General features: G+C 39.2%; 1 protein-coding gene across 2 annotated transcripts in view; it reads left to right on the top strand.

Annotated features, from left to right (window-relative positions):
- The first annotated feature begins 8,994 nt into the window (after positions 1-8,994).
- Positions 8,995-19,353, top strand: part of MNAT1 (MNAT1 component of CDK activating kinase) — a 43,715-nt gene continuing 33,356 nt past the window's right edge. For both annotated transcript variants that reach the window (XM_053474935.1, XM_053474934.1), the window contains exons 1-5: positions 8,995-9,142; positions 16,083-16,235; positions 16,678-16,751; positions 17,086-17,189; positions 18,239-18,379. In XM_053474935.1, coding sequence (XP_053330910.1) covers positions 9,054-9,142; positions 16,083-16,235; positions 16,678-16,751; positions 17,086-17,189; positions 18,239-18,379 — 561 coding nt within the window. In that variant the 5' untranslated portion in view covers positions 8,995-9,053. The remainder of the gene's footprint in view (positions 9,143-16,082; positions 16,236-16,677; positions 16,752-17,085; positions 17,190-18,238; positions 18,380-19,353) is intronic.

Here is a 19,353-nt window from a genome sequence, read left to right as displayed (position 1 = left end):
TTCCTCCCCCTTAAAAAAAAAAGTGTAAAGGGATACAATGTGACTACTAGAGAACTGCAAAGTCTGGCAGCCACAGTCCCGGCCTGGAGCTGGGAGCACGGAGGGGGGGGGGGGGGGGGAATGGGGGAGGTGGGCGGAGCGTTTGGAATGCAGGACCGGCCGTTGCTGTAGGAACCGTCAATCAGAACGTTCTAACCCCACCCCATCCAGACAGGACATTTAAACACCTCTACCTGGCCAGGGCTTTTTGTGTAGTGTGTTACTCAACGTCACATCAGAGCTTGGGGTTAAAAAGTGTGATTTTATTTATTTTCTCTTTCTTTTTTTTTCTGCAAACACAGCAATTTCAAATAGTTTTCTAAATGTTTGCATTTTTTTTAATTCTGTGAATTTTGAATGATTTTTTTTATTTTTTTTTTAGTGTGTGAATTCTCTCGTTTGGAATAGCTTTCTAAATTTGCAATTTTCTGGAAAACAAAACCTGTATTTTCGTCAAGCAGCAATTTAAAGTTATTTTTCTAGATTTGCAGGTTTTTTTAACATGCGGGTTCTCTGCAAAGACAGCAATTTGAAATAGTTTTTTTTGAATTTGCAATTTAAAAAAAAAAAGAATTTTCCTCAACCAGCAATTTTAAACATTTTAAAAACTGTGCAAATTTTCTGCAGATACCAATATAAAATTATTTTTCTGAATTTTTTTTTTTTTTTACATGTGAATTCCCTGCAAACACCACAATTCCAAATCTTTTTCTTAATTTTAATCTCTTTACAATGCAGATTTTTGGCAAACGGAGCCATTTATATATGTGATTCTTCTGTAAACAAATTTTTATTCTCATCTTAGATTCAGGAGCCGTATGTCAATCCCATGCATGCATAAATTCCCTCGCTGTATTAACCTCTACCACTTCTGCTGGGAGGCCGTTCCACATGCAGAGTTAAGAGGGCCCTGCTTAAATGAACTTACAAATAGTATAATAATTTTATTATATAGCACCAGCAGATTTCACAACACCATAATAATGCCCTTTAAACAGAGATAGCTGAAGACGTTCGCTAACTTCTTCCAAATCCCATCAGCACCAACTACTTCAGCATTAAATCTGCCTCCGGGGCAGAATTTCCCAGAAGGAGGAGGTGGTAAATAATACATGGCCTAAAGATAATATTTTAAATAAAATATTAATATCAGTGCGTTCTGATGACCTCTTTGTCATACCTGCATGGCTATTAAAGGGACACTCCAGTGCACAACACCGATTGGCTGTTTGAAGCAGCCAATCACTGGACGGAAAGCCTAATCCTTGTTCTGTTAGTACTGGAGCTGGCTGGAGGTAAGTAGAGAACATGGAAGGAGATATGTTCAGCCAAACTCATCTCGTGCATGACAGGACACGGGGGGGGGGAAGGGGCAAGTGTATATGGGGGGGCAATTCTACAGTTTGCCCCTTGAATTTGCATTAGGGGGGCATATGGAAATTTAAAGGGACCACCCAACGTTAAAGTGCATACGATGGCTGGAGTGTCCCTTTCTTCGTCACTGCAGCCTAGGAGTCTCTCCCATTCATCCTAAGAAGAAGAGATCCAGCGATAATGTTTTATATTATTTTTTTTCCCCTTTGTTCTAAACATAGTTCTAAATTCTAGGAAAATTGTCAATAAACATCCTCACTTCCAATGCTATTAATAATTATTCAATGAAAAAAATCGATTAACCTTTAAATGAGTGTATAAACCGGCATGGCCACTCACCATCTGATTTTCAGTGTATTTAGCATTATATATATATATATATATATATTTATTTATTTTTTATTTTTTTTCATTATATAATTTTTTTTAAGTCCATTAACAGTAAGTTCAGGACTGAGTGCCTCCATTTCTGCCCACTCCATTATATTCCAGTTACCAGGGTCAAAGCTCTGGATGAACACATTGAGTTCTCTGTTGAAAAACAGACAGGAAAATACCGCGTCTGCTCCACCGTAAGCAGAATTAAATATTCATGATCGCCTGCCCGGATTGTTCATACAATAAAGGAATGTTAGCGATATGTTTTCAAAATTGGATGGACGTAGACAATCGCTGTCGGCAAACCGTGGGTCAGAAAATGCTACTTATTGTGTTCAGTTATAGAGTGCAATGAAATCCGCCCCCCCCTCCACAAAGAAAACACCCATCCGGCCCATCTAGTCGCCCGCTTTTCTCGCTGTAACAAACCTTAATCAGTCGTTGGTCTCGTCTTAGATTCAGGAGCCATATGCCTATCTCATGCATGTTTAAATTCACTCATTCTATTAGCTTCCAGCGCTCCTGCTGGGAGTCTGTTCCGTTTATCTACTACCATCTGATACTAAAACTAATCATAGATGCAGAAGGATAAACTATTTGGATTATCGTTTGTCTTCATGTATACGTGAGTTTATTTTTTTAGCGTTAGCAGAATCTTTAGCTGGAAAAAGATAAACAAGCAGAAGCGGCGGTGAAGGCCTTCAATGTTAAACAATACAAAAAAGATGACCTACTCGCACTACGCCTACCCTGACTTAAGTCATTTCCACATACTAATGCCAATGTCCATTTTATTAAAACATTCCATAGCATAGGGCACCCTTAATGTTGCCTTAATGCAATGTAACAATGCTGCAGGCATGCCAAAAGCTTGCATTAATGCAATGGAGTTCTAGGAATGCCAAAAGCTTTAATTTATGCAATGCTGTTCTAGGTACGTCAACAGCTTAGATTAATGCAATGGGGTTCTAGGAATGCCAATAGCTTGCATTTATGCAATGATGTTCTAGGTACGTCAACAGCTTGGATTCATGCAATGGGGTTCTAGGAATGCCAATAGCTTGCATTTATGCAATGATGTTCTAGGTACGTCAACAGCTTGGATTCCTGCAATGGAGTTCCAGGCATGTCAAAAGCTTGCATTGATGCAATGGGGTTCTAAGCACGTCGAACGCTTGTAGTGATGCAATGGAATTCTAGGCAAATCAAAATTTGCATTGATGCAATGGTGTTCTAGGCATGTCAACAGTTTAATGCCACTTTGATGAAATTTTATTTAATTTTTTTTGCATCAATTAAAGAAAACGAAATGTCTAGATAATTTGAGCATTTGATCAGGTATGCCATGACTCAAGCTTTCAGAAACAATGATTTATTGGGGTAAATTTCCCACTTGCTACTTCAACATTTATGGTATTAAGCATACAAGTGGCAAGATTTGGTAACAAGGAGTGATATTTGGATCATTGATAAGAACAAAATAATAAAAAAAAAATCAAATTAGGGCCACACAAAAAAAAAAAATATAAAAAAAAAGAAAAAATGAAATGCAAGGTTTCTGGTGCATTCATAATTTGTTTTTCACAATTCTATAGCATAAATAAACTCTTACAAAGTTATTCCCGCTCACATCTCACAAACAACATAAGGTACTAATCGGATACCCCCTACATTCACCAATGTGTTCAACTCTCTTGAAGCCTTTATAAATCTAAAATAACTAAACAAACAAACAAGTAAGTAAATAAATACAAGTACAATTAAGTAAAAAAGAGTCCAATCAAAGACAAAAGGTCCTTAGTTTGTAGAATATCAGTGGGGGGTCCAACCGTCCCACCTGAATACACCTTTGAAAGGTAAGGGTACTTTATTTGTTCCTAATTATAGGCGGATCTCTCTAATTAACTGGTATTTAAATAAGTTTACCATAGGTACAAAGACAAATTAACATTCTTCCATGTGGCTTCAACCTTTTTTATCCCTCTACTTTATGATGAAAGAGGCTTGCCAGGGGTAAACGCTCAGGCTCGCACTTTAGTTAAGGGTATTTGTTATGTTATTTTTTCCCGCTGTGGAAATGTACATCCGATTTCCAGTTAGTTCACAAATTCAGTGGAACACAACAAGGTTGTCCCCCATCTCCAATCCTTTTCGCAAACACAGGTAAGGCTTCAGTGGAACCTTCACACTTAACATACAATTAAGATTCTATCTCATTGAGGGATTAGGTTTAAATGGCCACTTGGTTTGCTTATTTTACATTTATTTCCCAAATCCTTTGTATGCTTATGTTATTCTTATTGTTTGGGGGGGGGATAGCATTGCATAAACTGCGCACTTAAATAAGTGTCGAGTATAAGATGTTCATAGCTAAAGAATACATTTATTTTAAAAATGAACAGATTCCTTTATTTATATTTTTAATACATTCCTAGATATAATGCTAGCAAGCAGAAACCAAGGGGCTTATTCACTAAACGGTGCTGTTTAGTGAAATTACTTCTCCATCATACATAGTAATCAAACCCTGAAAATATAGATCTTACAGTAACTAAAACTTCTATCTTTTTAAAAGATAGACAGATGTTTTTTGTTCTCGCCATGTACACCTTTTAAGTGTAGTTAGTATGTCCAGTCCTTTGGGCCCCTCGATGCCCCTCTCTCCTCCCCTGATGCCCCTCTTTTACAGGAGGTCAGAATGTTTGCTGGGTATGAGGGTATCACAGGGTTCTACTGTCCTAAAAGCCCCAATAATGTGTATAGAAGCAGTCGGAAATGGGTCCAGATATCAGAGCTGATTACAGGACCATCTGTTCAGTGTATTTAAAAGTGGGGGCCGTCTTTGCCCCATACCCACTCACTACCTGGTTTCTGCCCACTCCCTACCACTTTAAAGCCTACTTGTATGGGTAAGAGGGAGAAAGGCAGCTCAGATAAGTTATTATTATTATTTATTGTTTTATATAGCGCCATCAAATTCCGTAGCGGTGTACAATGGGGTTCCCAGCTCTGATAATAGACCCCAAGTCCCATAAATATTCTTGATAAAGCCCCCCATAACCCCATAAGCAGACCTTACTCACGCCATTACAGATTTGTCAAGAATGCAGATTTTGTTCCTAAAATGAAAAGTATGTTTTAACAGACGTGGCCGTTTATAGCCTGAGCTTGTGGTGGCCCTAATGAGACATCGCTATGGAAAAGGTATATACCATAGCAGAACACTTCATGGCGATACTTGGCCATTATTATAACCATAAAGGATTCCGCACCTTTGGCACTTACAGCTGTACCTCTTATATTCTACTTATATTTGTTTATTTAATGCTATCCAAATCCCTTATTTGTTCTGGTAAGTGCTGATAATGAAATAATCTTCAGTATAATGTATTTTATTATCTAAGAGACAGTCCTGTACTCGTATAACACTAATCTATTCTCTTTTACTGAATTGTTACTTTATTAAACAAAAGCATTGACTGCCCTCCATAATAAGCAAGCACTAGTTATTAAAAATAATACAATATTTTAATGAAAAGTATAATGAGTGACGGAAGCGGAGGTTTCGCTAGACGATATTTTTCAACTTGTGCAATGCCTTTGTGCTGCGAAGCACCGTATATACCTCTGGCAAAAAAAGGCTTAAGGGGTGTGTGCCTTAAAAAGCATATATTTACTAAACAGACCCATAGCTGTTTGAACACGTGTCTCCTAATAGAAGCTTAAAGGCTAAAGTGGATGCTTCATTTGACTAATGGCTTTCAAGAATGCAGGGCAACTCCAAACTACTGTGCACAGTCCTGGAAAAATAAATTCAAATGAAAAGAAATGAAACCTTTATTACTAAAACATCAATTATAAAACATGTTAAGTATATTTGGAATAATATAAAACATTGCCAGTAATAGCTTAAGGTATGTTAAGCAAAAAATATTATTATTAGCCTTTAATAATAATAATACTAATTATTATTATTATTATTATTATTTTTTTTTTATTTGTATTAAACCATCAATCATAAAACATGTTAAGTATATTTGGAATAATATAAAACATTGCCAGAAATAGCTTAAGGTATGTTAAGCAAAAATTGTTATTATTAGCCTTTAATAATAATAATACTAATTATTATTATTATTATTTTTTTATTATTATTATTTGTATTAAAACATCAATCATAAAACATGTTAAGTATATTTGGAATAATATAAAACATTGCCAGAAATATCTTAAGGTATGTTAAGCAAAAATTATTATTATAAGCCTTTAATAATAATAATAATAATAATAATAAATATTATTATTATTATATTTATATTAAAACATCAATTATAAAACATGTTAAGTATATTTGGAATAATATAAAATATTGCCAGAAATAGCTATAGGTATGTTAAGCAAAAATATTATTTTTAGCCTTTAATAATAATAATTATTATTATTATTTTATTATTATCTTTTATTTATATAATGCCTACAATTTCCACATTGCTTCTTACATTTCATGCATTCCAAGGTTCTGACAAAACTATAGAAAACAATAAATAATAATAATAACAACTTATTTCTGGTTAGAATGTAGGCATCCAACAGTACTGGAAATAATGTTTCTAAATGCTGCATTTAGTTACTAAAATGGTAACGTGAAACTGCCTTTAAGCGAAAAAAATCTAAATCAGCTCATATACACCGAATGCAAAACTGAGTAATATAATTCCAAAAAAAGGTAACAAATGCCTGAAATGTATATTTATTTACTAAACATTTTAAGAAATAATGATGTAGATGAGCAAATTGTCCTCTTTATGTTGCTTCTGGTTTTATGGAAATAATGTTAGAAGAAGATTATTAGCCAAGGAACTTATCCGTAAGTTTAGGAAATGGAGTAAGTTTATCCAGGCGGTGGCCGATCTCCAGCTCGGAGCCATGGATAATTTGCTGCGGTTTAAGTTTGTCTTTTCTGTGTCAATTAATAAGGGATTTGGGACAATTTAACTGTAATGGACTGCTTTTTTTCAACTTTAACGATTGTACAATTTTATGATTGAGCTTCTTTCTTTAAGACAATAGAACATCCCACGGGGTAAACCAGAGGACTTAATAGCCAATCCCGGTGAACAGCAAATCCAAAGAAACAAGAATAGTCAAGGAGGGTGTATCCACGTTAGCCACATATATTTGTTATTAAAATACAAGAGGGAAGTTTATTTCAAAAGAAAATAAATGTTACAACAAGAGGTCATAATCTAAAACTAGAGGCTTAGATGGAATGGAAGAATGTTTTTTACTTTACTGGGAGGGTGGTCGATAAGTGGAACAGACTCCCAGCAGAGGTGGTAAAGGGTAATACAGTGAGGGGATTAAAAATGCATGGGATAGACATACGGCTCCTGAATCTAAGACGAGACCAACGACTGATTAAGGTTTGAGTCTTTACAGCAGGAGAAACAGGAGACTAGACAGAGGGCCGAATGGGGCCTATCTGCCGACGGGTTCTATGCTTCTATGTACAGCTTTAACTACTTTAAATAGTCTGTATGCCTACATATCTAAACATTCTTCCCAAGCGTCTCAAGCTGTGTGGTGTTAGAAAGAAAAAAGAACAAATTTGGTAAAGATGACTTTATTGGCCAACTTGGGTATTATGGATTGTAAGCTTTTGAGACAATCTAGGTCTCTTCGGCTGAAGACTTTTTTTTTGTATTTCTAATTTTTCAAGTGCTTTTTTTTTACTTTGTTTGGCTACAATCTTATCAGCCACAGGTAACTAAGTTTGGAGTGGTAGCCTAAAACATTCGGAGGCTAGCAGGCAGGGCAGCCCTTGCTAATCCTGTTTTCTCTAGGGCTGTATTCTCCGACCATCCCCCCCTTTGTGGAACGGGTTGGCCGCAGCGCACAAAGCCCAGGGGCTGTCACACAGGTCATAGTTCTTAACAGCTGTCAAAAGCGAATGTAATTTACGTTACATCATCCAATGCAAAAATAATTGACTTGCCGCTCCTTAAAATAACGCCCGCGCATACGTACCGCTTCATGTATACATTTACGTCTTTATGAGCTTTAGTGTACACAAGGTCAGGAACGATATTTTACAGGATGCCATCGACTAAAGTGTTACAAGAGTTTTGTGACAAGTGATTGTTCTATAGCATATAAAACTGAAATCACCCTCTCCGCTGTACACTCTTTGCATCTATTTGTCCTTGATTTCTTTCTGTATCCATGCATGGGATAGACATACGGCTCCTGAATCTAAGACGAGACCAACAACTGATTAAGGTTCAAGTCTTTTACATCAGGAGAAACGGGCAACTAGAAGGGGGGCCGAATGGGGCCGATCTGCTGACAAATTCTATGTCTGCACATGGGCGTAACTAGAAACCTCCTAACTTCACTACGCGATATGTGAGATTGTTGCCCCCAAACAGCTTGTCTGTACCATCATTGCCCCCAAACAGCTTGTCTGTACCATCATTGCCCCCAAACAGCTTGTCTGTGCCAAAACATCCCCTTGCCTCCCTCCAACATACACTCTGGCGCGCATATGTAAACACACTTACACTAATTTACACATGCTTACACACACATTTATTAATTTTTATAAGTGCCTTTTTGGCAACGATGCCAAAAAGTTGGCTGGGAAAAACTTCTGTCCTGACGGCCGTTCTAATCCCTGTCTCGCCAGGCCAGCATTTTTATTAAGCGGATGCGATGTAAACCCACGTCGCTGTCACGTAATGTGGACGGACCATTCCTCCCCGAGTAATGATACCACCGCCTTACGTCCCCACTAACCCGGAGCGAGAACAGAACCCGTAACATCAGTAAACCTCCCAATAATGTGTGTTTAAATTGCCCCAAAATGCATTGGGAAATAATAATAACCTTTGAAATATATTTGCAAAAAAGGAACAGTAGTACCAAATAATAAAAAAAACTATATAATAATATATAAATATAATATATATATATATATATATATATAAATATATATATATAAAATTTTCCCTAACTAAGGGTGACATAGTTTATCCAGCTAATCACAAATAATAAATGTACATTTCTTATTGCAATAAGGCTGGATTTTTCTGCCCAGTCTGCTGTTTATTCTGGTGCATAGTATTCTCTGCACCCAGTCCTGCATCTCAGCCCTGATAAGCGGAACCAATGGGCACGGCGTGCGGTTCCTGTCGGGGACAGTTGGGAGACGGACCCGTGTTGACTGCGACGCTCAGGCGGCGATTGTGTTGGATTCCGGGAGGATGGACGACCTGGGCTGCCCGAGATGTAAGACCACGAAGTACCGCAACCCGTCCCTCAAGCTGATGGTCAATGTGTGCGGCCACACGCTGTAAGTGTCAGGGGCCATGGGGCAGATAGACACCCGCACAGCAGCACCATGGGGGAAGCAAAAGGAATGTGCATACAACTATACAAAGAGTGTGTGTGTGTGTGTAGAATATATATATATATATATATATATATATATATATATATATATATATCACACACACACACACACACACACACACAAAATAAGCAGTTGTGTAAATAATGCCACAGGAATGGAGTCTATCTAAATGTACAAATAACAGAAATGCTGTTTGTATGTATGTATGTATGTATGTGTGTGTGTGTATATATATATATATATATATATATATATATATATATATATATATATATATATATATATACAGAGCTTCTATAGAAAAAGAATATGGATGCATATATAGGCCAGGATATGTAAAATGCTGTGTATTTATATACTATATTAATTTAATATCTGAGAGGTGTTTATATAGAAATGCCAACAGTTGGGTTTATGTGTAAAAAGTGATTGCGGTGCAGTTTGAAATGTTGTCCTATCGCTATAGCAACCAAGGGAAGGACCCTGCTGATTGGATTTTTACCATTGATTGCTATAGTGATATGGACCAGTTTGTTGGTTGCTATGGTGATAAGAACACTTTTCAGAGACAGCACCCCCCCCCACTACTTTATAGTTAAACCAAACTCCTTTGTTTTTCAAGCAGTGGTTACGTACATCAGAATATTCACTTTTCATTTGAAGTGATATCTGTGCTTCTTAGGGCGCATTGGGAGGGATGGACGTATAAATCAGTCATATGAGATGCGCTGAACCTTGCGCTGGAAAATTAAAGAAAAAAATTGTGTTCGATAGATATATTTATGTGATTTTGAGTCCGATCTGGCTAGTGTGCTCATCACTGCTTTCGGTTAATTAACAAAAATTGACGCAAAAGGGAAAAAAAAGTCTAATATAGAACCAAGAGGTTACACTGTGAATGTAAAGTTTAACCCATGATTGTGATACCCATACGAGTCAGTGAAGAGTATAAGGGCTGCCGGCACCCTTTCCTCTCTAGTTCCATATGTGCCTCCGGTGACCCTGTAATTGCTGCTTCGTGATTACACCGTCCCCTATTTACATATATAAATACTTAAAGATGACCTGATGCCGCGCTGCAGTGATTAAAGCATTTCTGCGATGTCTTGAACTAATTAAACATTAGACATGAAATTCCACAGGAGAATACCCCTCCCCCCGATACGGGACACAGGTAAGGTCACCTGACTTGGTTCTTTTACCCGATTAATAGATCAAACCCCTGTATTGGTTAAAGGCTTGTGGATTTTTTTTTTTTAGCTGTTTGCTAAAACTGAGTAATTTAAAGCGGAAAAAAAGTATAATGCAAATATTGTGATTCATTTGAAATACTATAGCTGGGTGTAGAATGCCTCGTTTTTGTGTGTAAATATGAATTTTATAAGGTGATCAGGAAAAAAAATGTAAACATTACTTGCTTTTCACATCTTCTTCCTGGTTGGCTGCTTGTAATGCATATTATGTTTTTTTTTTCTAACTAGTTTTATAACTTTGGTCCCATTTTTATGTTTTTTTTTTGTGTGAAATGGTTTTATGGTCTGGATTTGGACAAAATTTTATGTTTTAGAACTTTACTTTTTGCAATAGTGTAACCCTGAGTAAGAGGACTCCCAAATAAAGCCAACAAGGTTATTCCTCCTCATCATTTAAAGCAGCTGTTCCTCTTGAGTCCGCGGACAGAGTCGAGCAGCTGAACCGGCAGCCTCTTCAGAAAAGCAGAAAATAAACGTATAAAGAGATGTTAAGCTGATGAAGGATGCCAGGGCTGGTCTGTGGCTCGAGGTCATTAGCTACGAATGTAGATGAAGATCTTGCAAGGAGAAACCGGTAGACCAGAGGGGCCGAATGGTTCTTATCTAGGTTTCTAAAAGGAAATAGTCATTGTCGCTGATCGTTGGACATAAGTGTACCTTAGTAGACGGTAGCCTCGGCTTTGCCCCAACTACATTCATCATAATCATACCTGGGAACATCCAGCTACCTGAAGCCCTTTTTTTCGGGATGCGGTTAAACTGTACCAAAATCATGAGAGAAACACCAAATTCTATAAAGCAGGAGTTTTCTATAGATAAAGAATGAAAGTTCCATGAGACTTACATAAGAAATATGGACAGATATGCCTGATTATATATCGTTTATAAAATTGTATATTAAAAAACACAGTTACTTGATTTGTTTGACTTCTAACCCTGCAATCAAAATTACTTTAATAATGTATTTTTGTTGGATCTACAGCTAGCCCTTTTTAGCACTCCTAAAATATTTATGAATTTAAATTTTTTTGGCCAAAATTAGAATTATGTTTTCCCAAACCTGCCGTTTTCATGGTTTTTTTTTTTAATATAGTAAAGTCATATTAAATGCAGCTTCCTTGTAGGAATCTTGAAAGCTTTAAACACGTGGGGACTAGGCGGAAACATGATTTTCTGGACAATAGACAGAAATGGTGACGTATTAAACTACTGAAAGGGCCAGTTGGATTTTAATGTCCAAGATCTTCTGGCACCTGAATAGCGGAGTAGCTGGATAGAGTTTGGATCGGCTGTTATAGACTTGTAGGGCCAGTTTAAATACTCCGGCCGCACGATGATGACACACGTGGCAGTCTTATAAATAGCGTCCTATTGGGCAGCATTACCTCTTTTCTATCTTAAAAGTTGCCGCTATCAGCTTGTTACCTTCAGAAGACCGACGCGTTTTGTGGAATTATCGTTTTTTTCACCTAAAAGCGCTCGTACAACACAAGCATGAACCAAACGGGAGGATAGCAGAACTTTTGTGTCCAACAGAGGGCAGAACCTGGCATGTACCTTCTTCTCGTGCCCGTGTTTGTGATTTCACCCCTTTTTGGGGTACCGGCCAGCTGTCTTGACGTGTTGACACCTCCTCGTGTGTCCAGTGATGTTTCAGCTCCCATTCCTGGCGGATATCGCTCAAGAAATGTTATGTTATAATTTACGGAAATAAGACATTTACTGAAGTGTTTTAGCAGATCTGCTAATGTGGACCGAAGGTTTCCGCTTTTACATTTTTTCCCCTAACTTTTTAGGCTTTTTATGGTTATTGTCCGTAAGATTTACTTATATGTAGACGTCAGTGAGGATGTATGATCCTTGTCTGTTGGCAAAGGATTTTGACCCACAACTGGATTATTTTTACCCCACCAGACATTTTCCCTGGTGGGGTAAATAATGGGACCAGGGTAGGTGGTTATCAGGGATTACCTGGGCACCAAAACAGACCCCATGCATATCAAGAAACATTCATCACCAGGGTTGGTGGGGGGGGGCTGGTAGGTTCACTTTATAGAGTTAAAAAAGATCATCCTTCTTTTTTTACTTTTAAAGCAAATTATGATTAAGTGTTTAGGGATGAATGTCCCAAGATACCCTGCGTAGGGGGTTTATATCTTTTAAATCCAGCCCTCTCTGCAAGGCCCACGTCTCGCGCGGTATTATTGATTCTGCAGATCTCCCATCTAATGTGGAAACAAAGAAGGGATAGCGATGTCTGCCAAGACATCCAGAGGAAAAAAAAGAACAACTATAAAGACAGCGGAAAAAAAGACTTCATCACTGATACAGTGTAAATATTTTTTCTTTGTCCAGAAGCTATGGCGTTGTCTGTTTTCCTTAACTATATGAGAAAAAAATGCATTCCCTTTCTAGGGCAGGGATGGTATTTGTTAAGTTATTATGTAAGAGATCCATGTAAATCCTTTAATGGCTGTTGATAAAGTTTGCTTTTATAATCCATAACCCGTCCCGCTCCTTCCTGTTTGACTCGCTTTTTTTTTTTTCCTCTCTCGCTCCTTTAGTTCTGTCTTAAAGTGAAACCGTTTGGCTTAATAAATACTGGGCTTTAATACCTTCGCTCTCCTGCATCGTATGCAAACAGATGATGCCTCGTCGGAGGTGGATTTTAAGGGTTATCGGCTTAATTTAATATATATAATCGGACTCGCCCCTGTGAAAATATTACTCATCCTGTTACTAAATATAATAACCCCCCCCCCCAAAAAAAATGCACACAATTGAATTGAGTAATATGAATTTACAGAGAATTAGTGCGTGGACAGCTGTCCTATGCAGTCATTACACAGATCGGCCCCATTCGGCCCCCGTCTAGTCTCCCTGTTAAGACTCAAACCTTAATCAGTCGTTGTTGTCGTCTTAGATTCAGGAGCCGTATTCCTATCCCATGCATGTTTAATACCCTTGCTGTGTTACCCTCTACCACCTCTGCTGGGAGGCTGTTCCGGTTCTCAGTAAATTAAAGCTTCCCTACATTAGCTTCTAAGCCTCAGACCCTCTAGTTTTAAAGCTTTAAAACACAACATATCGCTACGTATAAAAATATGTTTCAAGCCCATTGGCTTTATTTCTGCACCCGGATGCCGATTTCTCGACGGCACTACATCAGATCGAATCATTTTTAGTTTTAAAAGAATTTATCTGCCGACGTCTCTACTGGAGATTGGAGCATAAAATCCTTAGCATGTGGTGCTTGGAGGCTTTTATGTTTTTTAGCCGCTTCCATTAGTTCCGTTGTAGAAATATCGTTGAGGCTTCTTCCGAGGCTATTAGGCGAGCCGAGACCGGTCTGGCCGCGCATGCCGCACTCGCATATTATTAACTTTTTTTTTCCATATACAACCTTTGAAAAAGAACGTGAGTCATCTTAAAGCTCCCGCGAAAAACAATCGAGAGCCGATTCTTCCTATCGTCAGCGGCTACGTTTAGCGCGGCCGGGTCTTTGAGTCCCAGATAATAAGTGGGGGATCTACCTGAAGCCCCCCCCCCAGAAAACATCACTTCGATGCTTATATGGAAACTTTCCTTCATTTTCCTTATTGTTCTCATTTTGCGCTGATCTTTGCTCTTTCTTGGCTTTCTCTGGTTTCTATTCCTGAATAATCCCCAAAATAGCCTTTTATGAAATAAAAAAAGAAAACAAAAGAATTTAATTGACAAATCCAGATTATTTCCGTATGAACCGGTGAAAAAGTGTTTGGTGGATCAAAGGAAAATGCATAAATTTTCCATATTCATCTGAAAGGGGATTTTTAGTTTCAGAAGCTATTTTTAACTCCTTAATATTCTCCTTTTTATAGGTCTCAAGCTTTATGTTTATAGCTCTGCCAGGAATAAAACAAAACCGTATTCACAGAAAAACGTACAATCTATACCTTAAATACCCATTTTTTCCGCATGGGGAAAGGCTTAAAAAAAGGCCTTTTAACGAAGAAGAATGGTAATTATTGTAATAATTTAATCTAACAAAATATGCAGGTTTTGCCCCAGTGCATAAACTATGATGTAATGATTTTCTCACAGGAGTGATGGGAGTGATAAAGGGCCGTTGGGACACAGGAGTGATGGGAGTGATAAAGGGCCGCTGGAACACAGGAGTGATGGGAGTGATAAAGGGCCGTTGGAACACAGGAGTGATGGGAGTGATAAAGGGCCGTTGGAACACAGGAGTGATGGGAGTGATAAAGGGCCATTGGGACACGGGAGTGATGGGAGTGATAAAGGGCCATTGGAACACAGGAGTGATGGGAGTGATAAAGTGCCATTGGAGCATGGGAGTGATGGGAGTGATAAAGTGCCATTGGAGCATGGGAGTGATAAAGGGCCGTTGGAACACAGGAGTGATGGGAGTGATAAAGGGCCGTTGGGACACAGGAGTGATGGGAGTGATAAAGGGCCGCTGGAACACAGGAGTGATGGGAGTGATAAAGGGCCGTTGGAACACAGGAGTGATGGGAGTGATAAAGGGCCGTTGGAACACAGGAGTGATGGGAGTGATAAAGGGCCATTGGGACACGGGAGTGATGGGAGTGATAAAGGGCCATTGGAACACAGGAGTGATGGGAGTGATAAAGGGCCATTGGAACACAGGAGTGATGGGAGTGATAAAGTGCCATTGGAGCATGGGAGTGATAAAGGGCCGTTGGAACACAGGAGTGATGGGAGTGATAAAGGGCCGTTGGGACACAGGAGTGATGGGAGTGATAAAGGGCCGCTGGAACACAGGAGTGGTGGGAGTGATAAAGGGCCGTTGGAACACAGGAGTGATGGGAGTGATAAAGGGCCGTTGGAACACAGGAGTGATGGGAGTGATAAAGGGCCATTGGGACAAGGGAGTGATGGGAGTGATAAAGGGCCATTGGAACACAGGAGTGATGGGAGTGATAAAGTGCCATTGGAGCACAGGAGTGATGGGAGTGATAAAGGGCCGTTGGAACACAGGAGTGATGGGAGTGATAAAGGGCCGTTGGGACACAGGAGTGATGGGAGTGATAAAGGGCCGCTGGAACACAGGAGTGATGGGAGTGATAAAGGGCCGTTGGAACACAGGAGTGATGGGAGTGATAAAGGGCTGTTGGAACACAGGAGTGATGGGAGTGATAAAGGGCCATTGGGACACGGGAGTGATGGGAGTGATGGGAGTGATAAAGGGCCATTGGAACATGGGAGTGATAAAGTGCCATTGGAACACAGGAGTGATGGGAGTGATAAAGGGCCGTTGGAACACAGGAGTGATGGAAGTGATAAAGGGCCGTTGGAACACAGGAGTGATGGAAGTGATAAAGGGCCTCTGTATTCCTATGAAGAGATTCCATTAAAAATCAGCAGTTTCTGGCTACAACAGTCATCTACAAAATGAACCCCCTCTGCGCTGGATTTCACATTAATTTCATGTTGTTTTAATGGACAAAATGTGCGTTTCTTTCAAAAACAAGAACATTTCTAAGTGACCCCAAGCGGTAGTGTGTATGATCCAAATTGTGTATAGTAATGGTTTATCCCCAAACTCTCAGGTATTAGGGGATTATCTGTTTCACGGCATCTGATAGAGCTCTCTTGGTTTGCAGATGTGAAAGCTGCGTGGAGCTCCTGTTTGCGAGGGGGTCCGGCACCTGTCAGGAGTGCAATACGCCTCTGAGGAAGAGCAACTTTAAGGTCCAACTCTTTGAAGACCCCACCATCGACAAAGAAGTGGAGATTCGGAAGAAAATTCTAAAAATGTGAGTTTTTATCTTATTTCTTTTTTTTACACTATAATGGCATATGGGAAATGTTCTTCATCACACACAGGGTAGAATATGCTACATTTTATTGTAGGTCAAATATTATTGTTTTTTTCCCCAAAAGCATGTTCAGCAGAATGTATCATTTAGAAGGATACGTTAACAAATACAGCTTGAACCGTTACACTGAAACCTGCGACAATCAACCAGGGCCTGTCAGCCTGAAGATCTGTGTCTACATATGTCTCGTGGCGAGGGCCGGCTAGAGAATTTAATCTCCATGGTCTGTGGTTAGACTACAAGGCCCATTTGTGACAATGGGCATTGTAGTCAAATTTGCGCACGGACACAGCGGTCTGATCCATGTTGTAATATTGCACAAATAAAAATGAAGTATTTATAATATATATTTTTTTTTTCCCCCCCTTCAATTCTGTAGATATAATAAACGCGAGGAAGACTTCCCGTCGCTGAGAGACTACAATAACTTCCTGGAAGAAATTGAAGAAATCGGTGAGTGCGATAGAACCCACGCTATACCCAACTAGCAGTGAAACTATTTCATGATGGGCAAAGTTTCTAATCCGCCAAGTGTTATTCCTTTGAGAAAAGCAGATGCCGTGTAAAGAGGATTTTTTGTTGCTTTTCCCAAATCCTACTTATTTCAGTTGTGCACGATAACTAACCCCGTGTATGCCATGGGAACAGCCGTCTTAACTTCCTTACATCACAACTTGCGCAATTATTCTCCCCTGTTAAGTTATCTCTCCCCTGTCATTAAAGTCGTATAGCATTCTTTTAACTCTTTGATCGTCTTATCCTTGCCATGTGTACCCCTTCTCTGCAGTATACAACTTGACCAATAATGTGGATCTTGAGTTGACTCGCCGAAAAATAGAATCGTACCAAAAGGAGAACAAAGATACCATCCAAAGGAACAAAATCAAAATGGTGAGTGTGTCCCTGCTGGTGAGTAGCGCTTGGGGCTGGTGCCGTGACCCCAGGGGTTGTGTGTCTGCGGGGTAAAGCTGTGAGTTAGGTGCGTATTGTTCCAGTAACTTGCACAGGGTGTGACATGATGTGTGTTGTAAGAACAAACAAGCTCTCCGGTTACTGACCCGCACTGGTAACAAGCTGCGACCTCATCTAGCGAAACCAGATACTTTATTTTGTGTACAAACTGTGTGCGAAGCCAGACGGGGAAGTGGCCCTCGCCGATCCACAGCATCAAGCCCCGGCAACATAGCGCAGAAACGCAGCTCTTGATCATGTATGTTAAAGGGACACTCACGCCATCATGTGCAGTTTTAACACATAGCGGAATAGTCCCTGTAATAATAAATTGTCCCTTTTAATTATTCATTTAATAATGTTATCACAGCATAGCTGGATAGATCCCAGGAGCCAGATAGTAATGGCTCCGAAAAATGTACCCTGTGTTACAGTATCAATCGGCCCTTTTATGAGTAGATGTTACACGTAATCTTCCTTTGCGGTTCATTCATTCCAACGGAACAGGATGCCTCTGACTTTCCCAGCTTTGTGGCCCCCGGCCCCCATCATGCTTATCCAGTCTGTGTACGCTGTAGTTCACCAGAGCTGGGATGACGGAAGTTGCTTATCCGTGACGGAATGTTCCTACCTCGATCGATAGGGTGTTTCCATTATACCGCACAATCAATAAGAGTGGCGATGGTCTTATTTGTGCAGAGGAGACTAAATTATATTTTTGGTCCTGCTTTTCATTAAAAAAAATGGTAGTCAAAACCAGGGCAGAACATCAGTAAGCCTAGGCCTTAAGTTGCCCCACGATCTGCCGCACAGGAGGGGGAGTATGTCATACATGAACTCTTGAAACGTGTCTTGGGTCCTTCAGGGTGGGCAAGGTCCTTCCGGCAGGTACACGGGGTGTTTTTCAGCGTGCTATGAGCGTCGCGGCCGTACTTTTTGTTACTGTGCAAGCAGACCGTAGAATGTTCCTGTACTTTTGATTTTCCTAGACCAGAGAACAGGAGGAATTGGAGGAGGCTTTGGAAATCGAGAAGCAGGAGAACGAACAAAGGAGGCTCCATCTGCAGAAAGAAGAACAGCTCCAGCAGATGTTGAAGCGAAAGAACAAGCAGGAGCTTCTGGATCAGCTGGTACGTCTCCCGGCCACACGACTGCTCCTTAGTGTTAATTGATCCGTATAGCGCCAACCTATTCTGAAGCGCTGTACAAAGCACTGACATTGAAAGTCACAGGTTTTTATTTTTAGCATTTTGTTTTTTTCATATTATGTCAAAATGTATACAAATACTAAATAGCTTACAAATCTGAATAAATAAGGGGTAACTTAAACACATTTTATATTTATTGATAATGCCCACCCTTCGGTTTACATATTATCCTTTTTCATTCTATGCAGTACCCGGGGAAAGAATATTCAAACCAGAATTGGTCAGGCATTGCATATACCCCAGTAATGGGGTAGAAAAGCTAGGCAAAGGGCTATTCCGTGTAGCATTCGTAAGCTTCCTCTATCCTATTCAAATCCTTCAACAACAGCGCTGCGGAATATGATGGCGCTACAAAAAAAACAATAAATACTATTGGATCCATGGAGCTTGTATCATATATATATATATTTATATTATAATATATATATATATATATATATATATATATATTTATATATATTAAAATATATATATTTATATATATTAAAATATATATATATTTATATATATTAAAATATATATATATTTATATATATATAAATATATATATTTATATTATAACATATATATAATGTAATGGGAATGGTCAGCTAAGCTCGTTTGGTTTAAAGCTCATGATTATCTTTCAGCGGGTGTATATTTAGAAAATCATTTGAATGGGGAAAAAGCGGCTCACAAGGTGCTATTACGTTAGACCATTGCATTTTTCTAGCGTTTTAATTGATTTAAGGTGCATTAGCTACCGGGCAGGCAGATCATTTATTTACACAATAAAAATAGTTCACAGACCATTTCTTCTGTTTGCGGTTCTCTCCATTTCCCAATTACCCGTTCCACTGGGCTCCGCTGTACCGTATAAATATCCTCTGCGCATTACCGGGCTAGGAGAATGAAGG

Source organism: Spea bombifrons, chromosome 9 (assembly GCF_027358695.1).
Source record: "Spea bombifrons isolate aSpeBom1 chromosome 9, aSpeBom1.2.pri, whole genome shotgun sequence".
Taxonomy (NCBI): Eukaryota; Metazoa; Chordata; class Amphibia; order Anura; family Pelobatidae; genus Spea; species Spea bombifrons.
Note: the sequence above shows the minus strand (reverse complement) of the source record. Positions and strands in the feature narration are given on the sequence as shown.